Below are 14,393 nucleotides of genomic sequence, written 5' to 3' on the forward strand. Positions count from 1 at the left end.
CTGTTTTGTAAAATGCCTGAAGAACATTTGTTTCTTCTTTTTTCTCTCATTATTTTGTAATGTAAACACATGTAACAGTCTCTTACAAACATTGTCATATTGTATCCTTATTCTGTCATATGTTCATATGAAATGAGGAAATCAAAGGCCTGAATGGCCTGAGTCGGCTAATGATTGATGTACTGACAGTATAGTCTACCAGTTTCAGTTTGTTTTTAGTTTTTTTTCTTAAAATTTCATAACACAGCTCGATATTTACCCAAAATATTATATCCGGATACGATTACACTTTTCTCCAGTTTGAACAATATATTTTACAAATTGTGATGATACGAAGACATTTAGCAGCAATTGGCAGTATCTGACATTGAAGTTTACGGTTAAATTACCTCTTATTTAAATCTTTTCATAAAAAAGTTGTTTCATTTCGCCAAACATAGACGATCTACTTTCGATTTCAAAAACTATAAGAAAATACAATTTAATGTTTCGCCGATTTGTTTATTTCTCGAAAAATAAGAATTAAAATCATTTTTAATATCTGTAGTAACTAAACAAACCAGTAAGAGCTTCTTCTTCCGATAATTTATCCGTTTACTGACTGCAAAATTCATGCGTGTGTGTAGAAACCCATGCAAAGTTTATAGAAATCATACGATGCGTGTATACGTTCAATGTGGGAGAATTAAGGCTGATCGGGATCGGCTATGTTACCTAACGCATCCAGATGATTCAGATTTTGTTTTTAAAAAAGCATTGTGTGAATTTCTGTAATTTTATATACGTTTAGAAATTATTAGACATGCGTATTTGCATTATTTCTATACGTAATTTACGCTAATACGCATCTTATCTGGAGCCCTGTGGAACTATTTTTTGTCTTTCGCTGGATGTTACGCAAGCTTTGTAAGCCTGCGCAATTCATAAAATGCACATTTATGCTTAATGAGTTACATTCGAGTATTGCACAATTACAAGTCATAAATATGACAGATTACATCGTATATTGGTCATAGCAAAGGGAATTCACGCAACTTAATTTCATTCTTGCAGTGAACTGTTTGAAGTTTGAGAAATCTAATGGAACTACATCGCTTCACTGTGTTATTTGGTCCATTTAGACTTAGAGAATCGCTGGATAGCAAGGACTCGTCAAAACGATTACATCGTTTAGCCGACTCAATAAATGGATATTGTATTGTATTGTGCAGTACTGAGAAGGGTTTACAGGTACCGGTTTAATGGATCAAGTGACCATGTGGGTAGTTTTAACTATTCAACATTATAATATTGACAAACATTCTGACCAAGTTTTTACTGGTACAGAGATTAGGCATCAGGTGTATACAAAAAGCAAATGTTGATGACAATGTCAGCGCACAATGGGCAATCACAATTAGCTGTACTTCAGTTCTATGTGCTCAGGTGCATGCACTTAAACAACTAAGAGCAAATGTTATAGGGATTGCATCACAAGTAGCTTCACTACTCTCCAATCAAGCATACCAATCTCTTTGATTAATTGAAACGAAGAAGCGATTGATCTGCCCGAGCCCCAAATGAATTCAAATCAGACTGTAAATCTTGACAATCATGTGTACTATTCACTTCTCTATAAACCTTAGTTTACTACTCAAGGATTGGAAAATTTGAAAATCTAAACTGGTCTGAACACATTTTATAATGTAAATTCCTTACCCCACCCATTTTCTTATACAAATGCTGATTATTTGGACAGGAAAAACGAAAAACAGAAGAAGTGGCAGGCATCAATACGTATTAACCCTTACCAAGATAATGAGGATTGATGTTATCAAATAAATTAATATGTTTTCATCCGACTTTCATTGAATTAAATCCGATTTTTTTGTAGGAACACAATTTTGCAAACATTTGAAAAGAATGGCGTAACTGCATCCAGGGGAAATAACTTCAATGCAACTAAATATAACATCATGATATATTATAGACGATGTGTGCGTGGAATGTATTTATTGTGAAAAAAATCCATTTTAGAACAATATGGAAATGGAATTATAAGCATTCAATGCGAGTGCAAGCCAAAAACCAAAAAAAAAGAGAAAATATACGAATCACATTTTACAGAATGTAGGATTTAGTGGGTATCACATTGCTGTTAAGAGCCATTACGTTTACTCTCAAATGAAATCGTACAGAACCTGAACATTAAATGGGCATTTAATCAAATTTAAGGGCCATGAATAATCCTGTTAAATTCAAAATATACAGGATTTCACTATGTTTTCAAAGCCATTATCTTTTTAGCTACCAAACTAAATTTTTAATGGCATGATTCATAGTCAAAAATGGAAGTTTTAATAGTATTTTAACATGTAACCCATTAATATTGTGAAACCTGTTAAATAAAGTGATGCAAGAATTAATGGGGTTAATTAACGGTTTTTCCTACTTTAATGGATATGTTACAGGGTTTTAAAACATGTTTAATGGTATTTGCATCCAATAGTGGACTCCTGTAATATTTAATACATTAACACTGATAAGTAAACGTAAACTGTATTAATCTATATTATTCAAAGGAATTGAAAGGATTTACTTCAGTGTCCAGGCATGTGTAAGTACAGGACTATTTTGTAGCGATCTATTTAAGCTGAAGCTAGAATAAGGGCAATAAAATGATTTAAGATTATGTGGTATGTTTTGTTTACACCACTATGACGTAACATGGGCGTGTTATGAGCAAAAGTTAAAATTTCTTGAGAATAAAATTGTCGAACCATAATTTGGTAATAAACTGTCCATTCATCATCAGCAAAGACATCAGGTGGCTGCGAATTTCTCGTTAAAAACCCCTGTTAAACAAAATAGAAGACAAGGACCTGTGAAGTTCCTTCTTCTCTAACAGCCATTTGAAAAATATAATAGAATCTCTGGATCATTTTGTTGATCTGAATAAGCTGTGACCTTGACAGCAAGTTATTAGCGGGCAACTGCAAACGAGGGAGGGCAAAAGGTCTGGAATTCCCTGCTCAATCGGATACGGTTTCAGATTCAATGAAGATGTGTCATTTTCAAGCGAAATAACAACATTAATCTGGTCTATCAACCACAGTCACAGGGCAAGTAACCAAATATTAGGTTAAATAAATAGTATGGAGTGGTGGGGTACACTACTAACTACACACTCCACCCATTGAATAAGTACGTTGGTACCAGAAGAAGTCATCTCAGAAAAAGACAGGACATCTGCACGAGTAAAAGATTGGAAAGCTTGGTATTCCATAAGATTTTAATAGGGATAGACTGGTAAGAAACAACAATAAGTGATACAGAACCATCAGTTATAAATCGCTCATAAACCTCCATGCTAAAGTATAATCATCAGCAAATCTAGCATAAACATGAGTCTGCTCTGAAGCCCTTCTACAATTTCAGAATCTTTGCCTGTATGCCTCAGGAACAAGCTCATTAGTTTTCAAGATAAATTCTTTGACAACATCATAATTAGCGTTATGATCTACAGAGAGTAGGCTTTGCCAGTGAAAAAACTTTGTAACTTAAGACTTCAATTTTCCCTTGGCCATTTAAGATTGTCCGCTACTTATTCAAAATGCATGCAATATTAATTAACTACTTTTTCTTGAAAAGGTGGAATAAAGCTTATATGTTAGGTGAATCAAAGTGAGAAGAACTCGGAGAAGGCCCTTTTTTCTACTTGCCAATTATAACGCTTTCATTTCTAATTCAAATTGTACTCGTTCTATTTCCCTCTCCCTTTCCCTCTTATTTTTCTTCTCTGTCTCACTCTCTCTTGAATTCTAACTATTTGTCGTGTTACCAAATTCATTCTTCTCTTATTTGAAATTCAAATCGAACTGGGTTTTACAAACAAGTGACAGATGAATAAAAATGTCTCCATCCATGAAGTATTGAACCATAATATTCTAAATTCTTGTTTGAGCACTGATGACATTACTTCAGAATCGTTATAATGCTTCGCAAGTCAACGTAAATCAGATTTCCTAGCTATTAGAACATTTCACGGGATGGCTCAGCCGAACGCACATCAATATTTAACGATATGAGCCGCGTCATGGGAAAACCAACATAGTGGGTATGCGACCAGCAAGGATCCAGACCAGCCTGCGCATCCGCGCAGTCTGGTCAGGATCCATGCTGTTCGCTTTCAAAGCCTATTACAATTAGAGAAACCGTAGCGAACAGCATGGATCCTGACCAGACTGCGCGGATGCGCAGGCTGGTCTGGCTCCATGCTGGTCGCAAACCCACTATGTTGATTTTCTCATGGCACGGCTCATATATTGATAGCTGATGGTATGAGTATCCAAAATTTAGCACAAGACCTTTTTATACAAAATAATCTGTTTAATCTGGCTGAAAAATCTCAAAATTTAAATTAAAAAGTGTAAGAGTCAGTTTTCTATTCCGAACAAGCCCCTAATTTCCGTTACTTTTAAAGATAACAATTCCTGTTACTTAAAATGATAAATGTATGAAAAAAACAAATCAGCAGCTATTAACAATGACAAAGTTTATTATGGAAAGTAACAATTCAGATACCTGAAAAATGTTAACTAGACATAAAGTCCAATCCTAATATGCAAGAACATTCCAAATCCTATTCAGGTCAAATTTAAATCCAATCAGTATTCATTTAATATTTCACACAGAATCCGAATTGAATTTAGTATATCTAAAGAATATAAATCCTTCCTTTGACTTTTTTTTCAAATGTACAATTTAGATGAAAATCCATCAAATGCTAAATGTCCAATATGGTAAGATTGTGTTATTAAGAAATATCAGAAAGATTTTAAAAAGATCATGGGAGATTCCAGCACTTTCATGTATCATCAAAATAAAAAAGATGATCTGGGGAAACCAAAAAAATAAAGAGTCATATGAGGATGTGGCAGTTATAGTTTTGGCTTAGATTTATTGCTTATTGTATTGAGAAAAGACCATTTTCATTTTAATTTCCAGGTTTTAGTCTTATTCATTGAATAAATGTCTACATTAGCGTAATTTCTAAACGGCATTTTTTCTTGGAGTATTTTTTGAGGGTGATTTTTTCAGAACCGATTATTTTTCTTTTATGTAGATAACATGTCAATATTTTTATTTTTTGATAAGAAGACATGTTATACTAAATGACCATATATGTTTTTTATATCATTGAAATGCTCTAAAGTACTGAAAATAAGTCTCAAGATTTCATTGTTTATATGAAATAAAGAAGGAACTGTTATGGTATAGTGTAAACTTTATTTTCGCTATCCCCACTCAACACAGTTGTTTGAAAAAACGAACTGGTTCTAATGTTTTGAAAACTTCAAGATATGCTGTGAGCATTTAAAAAAATAAGCAAATAGGATAATATATCTGATTTCTTTTCCGCTAGACTATTGTGATAAATACCTTCTTTTTTATTGTGGAGAATTTACACATGTTCATATATTATTTATCTAAGTCAATGCAATCTATAATACATTTCGTAATCTAAACATTCTAATAGGTGCCTTTGAAATGATAAAGGTCTTTCTAGTAACAAAATGAACTTTCATAGCAGTCTCAAAATACAAATAATACTTTTACATTATTTCATCTTGTAACTTAAATAATATACTAGAATTTCCATCTGAAGTAAGAATAATTTTATCTGTCATGTACGAAGTCAACGAACACCTGAAATTCAAGTGAACGCTTACTTGTATGTATTCAATACATTTTACTTTTTGTTTGGTATCATCTATCTAAGTTATTATGCAAAACCTAATTTGTGATTTATGTTTGCTTGATGAAATGTAGACAAGAGGAGTCTGTTCTCATTTTGAGAATATAAAGGAGAGGGTATAAGAATATTTGCAAAAGAACTACAAAGGCAATTATTACGTATGTAAATTGTTAACATAGATCAATAGTTGATGTATTTATTTTTCAAAAGTAATATATCATGATTAAAACAGTGCTAGACTAAGTTTCGCATAGCTCGCAAAGCAATTGTCTTCAAATTAAGCGTAAATTTGCCCTCGATTACAATACTACCCTTTTAGAAAAATGTATCGGTACTAACAATTCAAACCTTTCAAATCGGCTATTTATCATTAATCTATCGAATCGTATGGGCGTTGGTTCATGTTCTATGACAAATATCACTGCAATTACGTATTGTTTCCAAAATAAGAACAACTTGAATTATTTAAATAAAACAAATAACAATAACCTACGACTCAGTATCGATAACAGATAATTGGAACATTTGCTCCTTTTATCAAGCAAACACATATGAGTTTTTCACAACAAAGAATGGATATTTAGAAAAAAATGTCTCAATTTCTTTATAAGATACCACTCACTAAATTATTCAGATTCCGACACCTTCTGTTAAAAATAGGGATGTCAACGAATATTCGTATCTTTAAATATTCGTTCATTACTGTTCACTATTAAAATATTTGGAAAATATCTAAGAGCATGAAAAGTAAAAAATCCAAATGAAAGAACTAAAATGTTCGTCTATCTGTTTTGCCAAAACCCAATCTCATTATAAATACGCAGGTAAATGACTTCTGTCGTTTTCATTTCGTATATTAGCGTGCCGAGATTGTAACCGTGTTGACAGTGAACCCTGTAGTTGATACCTCTAACTGCTTACCATTAGAAAATTGTGATGGTCAAAAAATAATACAAATCCGTTATATACTTAAACGCAAAAGAAAGTGTGCACTCAGGTTTTCGTCAACTGAATTAGATTTAAGCAAATTATTTTGTCTAAAAGTATGTCATGTTTGGTACCAAAATTTAGTGCAGGTTATGGCCAATTTGATGTGTTTCGATTATTTTCAAAATTTTGACATTTATGGGAATTCTTGGCTATTCAAAGCCAACAGAGGTCTAAAACGGAAGTTGTAAATCTCTTTCTTGTCAGATGGTAAAGAAAACCTATTCCTCAAATCAAGCAATATTTTGTTTAAATATCGTGTGTGACTACATCTACTATTTATTCAAGCATTGATATGGCAACGCTTAGGCCTAACATAACAGTATAATTACGTCACGAGGAATTTTATTCCATTCTTGAGTAGCGGTTGACACCCGAGGTCTGCTGGATCTATGGCGTACAGCAACTCGACATGTTTGCTGAAATTGCTGGTGCAAAAGAATTATGGCATTACTTTGGCACCCAAACGTTCTGCTGACGTAAATAACGTTGCCATCCCCTTAAAGCATTGTTAATGCTTCAATTCGTTGAGTTTCACCAAGTCGTGTGATTTTATTACAGCTCAGATTTGAAATCTAATGTGTTTTTCCTTTCACCAGAGATATTAGAAAACTGACAAAACACGTTTTTGTAGGCATGTACATTTCCTATGGGCAGCACGTGCAAATCGTGCAAAAGTCTACTATCGCTAGTTATCTTGACTCCACCCAGTTTTTATCGTAAAATTGAAGGAAGATCAATAGTACAAGGATACCTTTTTTAGAACTGAGAATATTTAAATTTAAAACGTGCACACTTTCTTTTGCGTTTAAGTATAGAATCGCTGGTAACCTGACAGAACTTGAAGTAATGACTCCGATTTCAATCAAAGTTGATCAAAGATGTACTTTAGTAAAGAAAAATGCCAAAAGTTATAGAAAAAACGTCAGATGTGATGTATATTGTTTTTAGATGTAAATCGGATTATCTAATTGTTAAGACGAATTAATGCATTTGTATGGTTAAAAGTTTTCTTTTTAAATTAGTACTCAATATTCAGATAAGTAGTTAAGTTAAACCAAATGTTTCGTTTTCTTTATATTACCTTTATCAAACTGCCACAACCCCACCCCACAGTTTAAAAACCTCACTTGAATGAAAATATTGACTATGCTATTACGTTATTATATTGTCCAAATGGAAGTAAACAAGAACTTTGTTTATGTCTGGTTTTCTTACAAATTATGTTGTTTTTTTCTTTGGTTTTGATAAACCTGTGGTGATTATTGATAGAATGTATAAGACGGCCATTAAGAAGCATTGAATACAACATATCAAGATGAAAGTAGACATCTGGGTAGAACAATCAACCTTCGAAAGCCAACTTTCAAATAGGTACACATACACAAACACACAGAAAGAATGTGAATGTTTCAGTGAGATGAATAAAAACACCGGGTATACAAAATCAAATATTTGATTTACTGCGGTCAACAAAATGAAAATCACCGTGTAGTTTTTTTTTTGTTTTGTTTTAAATATTTAAAATATTTTTAAATAAAATTCCAAAGTAATCTAAACCAGTGTAATTTTTCTATGTAGTCTGAATTTATGCCCTACGTAATGAGATATGAAGCGCTACAGTTATTAGTAGATGTTGTGCCTGTCCAGTTGTTCACGCACATTGTGGAATTTGTTAAAAGAAGAATGTATAATAATATAAGCTTTAAGGTAAGACCAGAAACGCTTCATATAAAATTGTTAAGTTTAATCCTGATTTGTATTTCCAATGTGTATAAATACGCCATCCCAAGTTTGGAAAATATATAAACGAGCCTGAAAATAAAACCCGTTAGTTCCTTTGCAGGTTAACTCTGATATTTAATACAATACTGTACCAAAGAAACTGTCGAAGCCCCGATATGTAGGTAAATATTCTTTTTTGTAAAAGCCAACATGCCACTTCCCAACTATATGTGTTGCATAACCTGCTTCTCTCATCTTGTCTGCAATTGTTGGATTATCTAGCGCCAAGCCTAATGGCGTTCCTGGCCATAAAACCCATTGTAAACCTGTATGAATCTAAACAAAGGAAACAGAAATGAATACTGGCATTGGTATTTTTACAATTATTGTCTATTGTCTAATTAGTGAACCACGCGTTTCTAAGCTATGTTTTTGAAATAATAGTGATATTAAGGGACAATCTATTTTCCAGTTGATATCACACAATTTGTCTTTCAAACACTGACAAAAATCTTTATGGATAAATTATAACCTGTAACAGGTAATAATATATTTTTTTACAATGTTAGTTATTGCAGTTTGCTTTGTGCACAGCTACATATATAGGCATTGGCTTTATTCAAAAACAAAATTTACAGAGTTGCAATATAAATACACACATAATGCATACATACAAAATGTATTGTTGTTAAACAATACGGACAATATAATAAAATTGGAAAAAATAAAGGGAAATGTCTTTATGGTATAATATAATTGAGTAGTCTAAAATTACGAGCGGTTTTACCATTAACATGTATCATCAGAAGATGATTATTATGATTTCGTCGTCAGAGAACGACGTTTTAAATAATGGCGTCGCTTATGTAAATAATACAAATGATGAATACATAGCAAAATTTTCTAGAAACTGTACACCGATATTTAACATCTTTTCATTTTACAAGCCAAAAGAAAGTATTACTACCCTTCGCAAGATGAAAGAAACATATTGTATCATTTCTGAATGCTAAATGATATTTACAGTTCTACAAATACGGTGAAGGTATGCAATAATTTCATATAATCCTGCTATTTCAACGACGAAAAGGACAGTTTTATCTTTATTATTTACATAAGCGACGTCGTTTTTGATACGTCGTATTTTTACAGTAATGAACTATGTTAAACCAAAACCGAATTTCCTAAAAAAGTTTTCTTCCGTTTATATATATATAAAATAAATGTGAGAAAAAAATCACATTTACGGGAATAGAATATAAACTGAAAAGTTGACGGCAAGCGCTTTATATATATTATTTATAACAGCCCACTTTTTCTCAACCAAATTTTCATGCTGTATTGTTAGTATACAATCCATCGTGAACAAATGTGAGGCAAGTAGGTTCTACATGGAAACCAAATATACACGTTTTTAGCATCAGTCTCCCTTTATACTTAGCAGTCACAAGCCAATATTTAATCTCTCAATTAGCCGTATTTTTACCAGTAATATATAACACCCCATTTTTGTACTCTTTTGTGATCGACTGCGCTATATTACAGGTCAGTTGAGGGTCATGTATGCCATGGAAAATAAATATCCTGTATCAAACTTGAAGGATGTACAACGTTTTGTAAGCAATGTTTAATGAGAGAATTTTTTTCACAACACGTTATAAACAAACTGATTGCATTGTTGAAAAAATGTTTTCTAACAATATTTAATAATTTATGTAATATACATTTGAAGACAAAACACGACGTACATAAATATCGCCAGTTACATCAATAGTTTAATATGTAACGGTTATATTACTTTGTCCGAGGCATAAATAATAACCTAACTGCTTTGACTTGACAGTTGATAGGTATCGTTCATATACAAAACTCTTTTTCTCATAATGATCCAAGTATCGCTGACCATTTCCCAGTAATTAAAAGATGGCTGTCAGATAACACGGCTGTGTGATTTCATATATGAGTCATAAAGTGTTTTTTTTAAAATAATCTGGTAAACATTTTTAAAAGTAATTGTTATTGTTGACCTACTATGTAAAAGAATATGTGTCGCATGTCGGACATTCACCATGGAGCATTAATCAAAATGTGGCCAGAGAGTATAATAAATAAAGCCCCATGTTTTGCCTACGTTAACATGTACCTGTATATAAAGTCCCACAAGTTTTACAATTTGTTACGTTAATTCATTAACAAAGACAAAGTTATCTGTTTAGTATGGAAGCCCTGGAGGGACAATTGATTTCCGTACTTCCCACTTCTGACTTCCAATTTTTGCACTTCTCACTTCCAACTTTTTGACTTCCAACTTCCAACTTCTAACTTCTGTACTTCTGACTTCTAACTTCCACACTTCTGATTTCAAATTTTCTGACTTTCGCTTTCTGATTTCCAACTTCCACACTTCTTACTTCCGACTTCTTGACTTCTTACTTCCCTTTTCTAACTTCCGCACTTATTACTTCTAACTTCCATACTTTTGACTCCTAACTTCCTGACTTCCGACTTCCAACTTCTGCACTTCTGACTTCCAACTTTCCCTCTTTGGAAGTCGGAAGTAAGAAGTGTGGAAGTCGGAAGTTGGAAGTCAGGAAGTTGGAAGTCAGAAATGCGGAATATAGAGGTCAGAAGTGCGAAAGTTAGAAGAAGGAAGTAAGAAGTCAAGAAATCGGAAGTAAGAAGTGTGGAAGTTGGGAATCAGAAGTCGAAAGTCAGGAAGTTGAAAGTCAGAAGTGCGGAAGTTAGAAGTGAGAAGTGTGGAAGTTAGGAGTAGGAAGTAGTAAGTCAAGAAGATGGAAGTGAGAAGTGTGGAAGTTAGATGTCAGAAGTGGTAAGTACGGAAATCAATTGTCCCTCCAGGGCTTCCATAGTTTAGCTTATAATCGCCAGTCTTTATCAATTCTGTGCAATAAAACACACTTACTTTTGAAACTTACGTTTTCGAAGTTAAAGGTTTCTTTCAATGTTTTTTAAGGCATGAAGTTGATATCTGAATATCTCAAGAGATAAAATAAAAATTGCTTATTCTGTGCACTGAAATTTTATGTCTTTATTGAACATTAAATAACTATTTAATGACAGAGAGCGGGGAAAGGAGAGGAGGAGTGGGGAGACCTATGATGCTATGTTGTTTAGGCCTTTAGTTCTGCTACTTTCTTGCGATGAAGTAAACTTCAATTCCATATATTATCATTTTTTTCATATCCTCCTTTTACGACTCTGGATCGCCTAACTCAGTGAAAAGTCCGTCTTCGGCACAGTCATGAACGTTCTTTTTTTTAAGCGACTGCTGTGTTTTGAAGTCATCAAATTTATACAATACATTGAAGAAGTATTTTACTACAAAATGACAACAATAAATGATTTATTTGATATATCAAATATTGTATTCTTTTTTTATACTCATTTAATTTTTTCGGACGTTTTAAAGACACGCGCGCCTCAATGTACTTTAAATTTATATGCATCATTTTCTGAAACATTATTGAATAAAATTACATGTTAAAATGGTTATCAAAACTGAAAATGACCAGCATTATTCTAACATATATATTGTATATTTTTTCTAAAAGTTAAAAACTAAAATCCATTAAAATGCATAGTGAACCCCAAGTTGATTAAGTTGACCGATCAAGCAATCAAACGTTAAAATTTCCATTTTTATTTCACGAATCGATCAATGGATCGATCAATGGTTTTCATGAAATCATACTTATAGTTTCAATTTATATTAGTTATCACTCATACCAAATCTGGTATTGAATGAAATACGAAAGTGATGTGAAATGCATAATCGTATTCATATACTTCGCATTTAAATTTGGTAATCTTTGGAAAATTCATATTGTACTTGCGCTTAAAGACCTTTTTCAATATGTTTTTCGTAAAAGTGTGCTGCGGTATCAGGCTAAATAACGTCATTTTAATGAAGGAGACATTTTTGTGAGTGTTATCTCCGCCGTGCATGGTTATATAAAAGATAGATACATATTCTTGTTACGGAAAGTTATTTCGATCTTAAATAAAGCAAACAATTTTGATACAAATTCTGACCTTCTTACTACCATGCAACATATACATTTTATATACCGAGATTGCACTGAAAGGTACCTTCTGATGAGATATTTTAAGAATAATATAAGATAAGAAATGAAGCCTGTAATGTGTTAACAAGGTTGTACAATTATTTGTTGTAGTCGGATATGTTTTACCCGACATATCTCAATATTTATACAAATCATGCAAGCTGTTCTCTATAGTTCAAACAAAAAGTAGGAAAAATGTCGCCATGTTGCAGAATATGAGCCATGTCAGATGAAAACATACCTGATTTCATTAAAATGTAGGAGGGGAGGGTGGGGTTGGAAAAATTTGGTAGGAAAAGTAGCAAAAGTAAAGTTAATAAAACTAACAGAATTGCATGTTTTGAAATCATTTAAAAAGCTTTTGAAGAAAAATCATCCCAATTTTATGTGCTGTAGTCACATAAAAATTCAGTAAAATGTTTGATGAAAACGTTGAGCTCCGCTTTTTCCTAAAAGAAAACTGAAAAAAAGCTGTAAACCAATACGCTGCCAGTGAAGCTACAGCATTTTGTTCTGATTTAGGTTGAAAGGTGATATTTACACTTATGGTATTATTTGATAGAAAAACTTAATTGTCGGGTGGAAAACTATATTACACCCCACATTTTCTGTAGAAAGGACCTTGTGCCGATCTTCTTTTTTCTTCTCCTTCGTAATATACTTTAAAATTGTAAGAATGAGATATTCACATACATTACATTAATGCATGTTTTCAAAGAATTGTGTATGATACACTGAATATGACGATTACAATGTAAGAAATTTTACAAGAATAGAGCACAATTTTGTGCTCTTTGTTATATTTTCAGCATGAATTAGCTATAACTAATTGCTGACCACTGCTGGTGAAACATAATACTACTGATAAACTGCTTTACCTGTTTTCTGCTTCATTGTTATGTATATTTTAGTCTATTTCAGAGAAATAATAATTTACAATTAAGTTTTTAGCATGTGTTTTTATTCCGAGAAACTTCAGAATATGTTATTTCAATAAAATACAAAATAATATATTTTTCTAAGCTGATTAAATTTCATTTGCAGGTTCGACCACTGGTTTTGTTATATTTGTCAGTAGTTGATACATAAACGATCCAAAACAGATGTTTTCAATTACAGTCAAAAATTAAAATGAATTCATAACAGTACATGTACACATATGGTACTGCAAAAAGAGATACAGGTGAAAATAATAACAGGATCCTCACGGAATAAAAGTATTGTAACAAACTGACAAAATAAAGATTAACAAAAGCAATACGAAACAGCTATCAATCGAACTGATTAAGAGTAAGTGAATTTTGTTTAAACAAAAATACTAAAACACAAATGTAGAAAAAAAGAGAGATACGTTTCCATGTCTAAATTAAAATACATTGGACCAGTAAGGTTTGATAACCCGCCCGCTTAGCTCAGTAGGTAGAGCGTCGGTCTACGGATCGCGGGGCCGCGATTTCGATCCTCGGGCGGGGCGTGTGTTCTCCGTGACTATTTGATAAACGACATTGTGTCTGAAATCATTTGTCCTCCACCTCTGATTCATGTGGGGAAGTTGGCAGTTACTTGCGGAGAACAGGTTTGTACTGGTACAGAATCCAGGAACACTGGTTAGGTTAACTGCCCGCCGTTACATAACTGAAATACTGTTGAAAAACGGCGTTAAACCCAAAACAAACAAAAAAGTAAGGTTTGATAAATGCATTGTAATTATTTATGATTTTATTGTCAGTTTTTCTACGACTTTAATCCCTATTAAAACATACATGATTATATCTAGCTTATATATACACATTGACTGTGTCGGAAAGACACATTTTACTGTCTTGCTTTTTAAGATATTTCATCATGATTCCGCGAAT

General features: G+C 32.6%; 1 protein-coding gene across 2 annotated transcripts in view; it reads right to left on the reverse strand.

The window, feature by feature from the left end:
* The window catches only part of LOC123555869 (arylsulfatase J-like), a 142,246-nt gene that overhangs the window by 103,504 nt on the left and 24,349 nt on the right, over positions 1-14,393 (reverse strand). For both annotated transcript variants that reach the window (XM_053548344.1, XM_053548343.1), the window contains exon 3: positions 8,602-8,785. In XM_053548344.1, coding sequence (XP_053404319.1) covers positions 8,602-8,785 — 184 coding nt within the window. The remainder of the gene's footprint in view (positions 1-8,601; positions 8,786-14,393) is intronic.

The sequence above is a fragment of the Mercenaria mercenaria genome, chromosome 7, assembly GCF_021730395.1.
Source record: "Mercenaria mercenaria strain notata chromosome 7, MADL_Memer_1, whole genome shotgun sequence".
Taxonomy (NCBI): domain Eukaryota; kingdom Metazoa; phylum Mollusca; class Bivalvia; order Venerida; family Veneridae; genus Mercenaria; species Mercenaria mercenaria.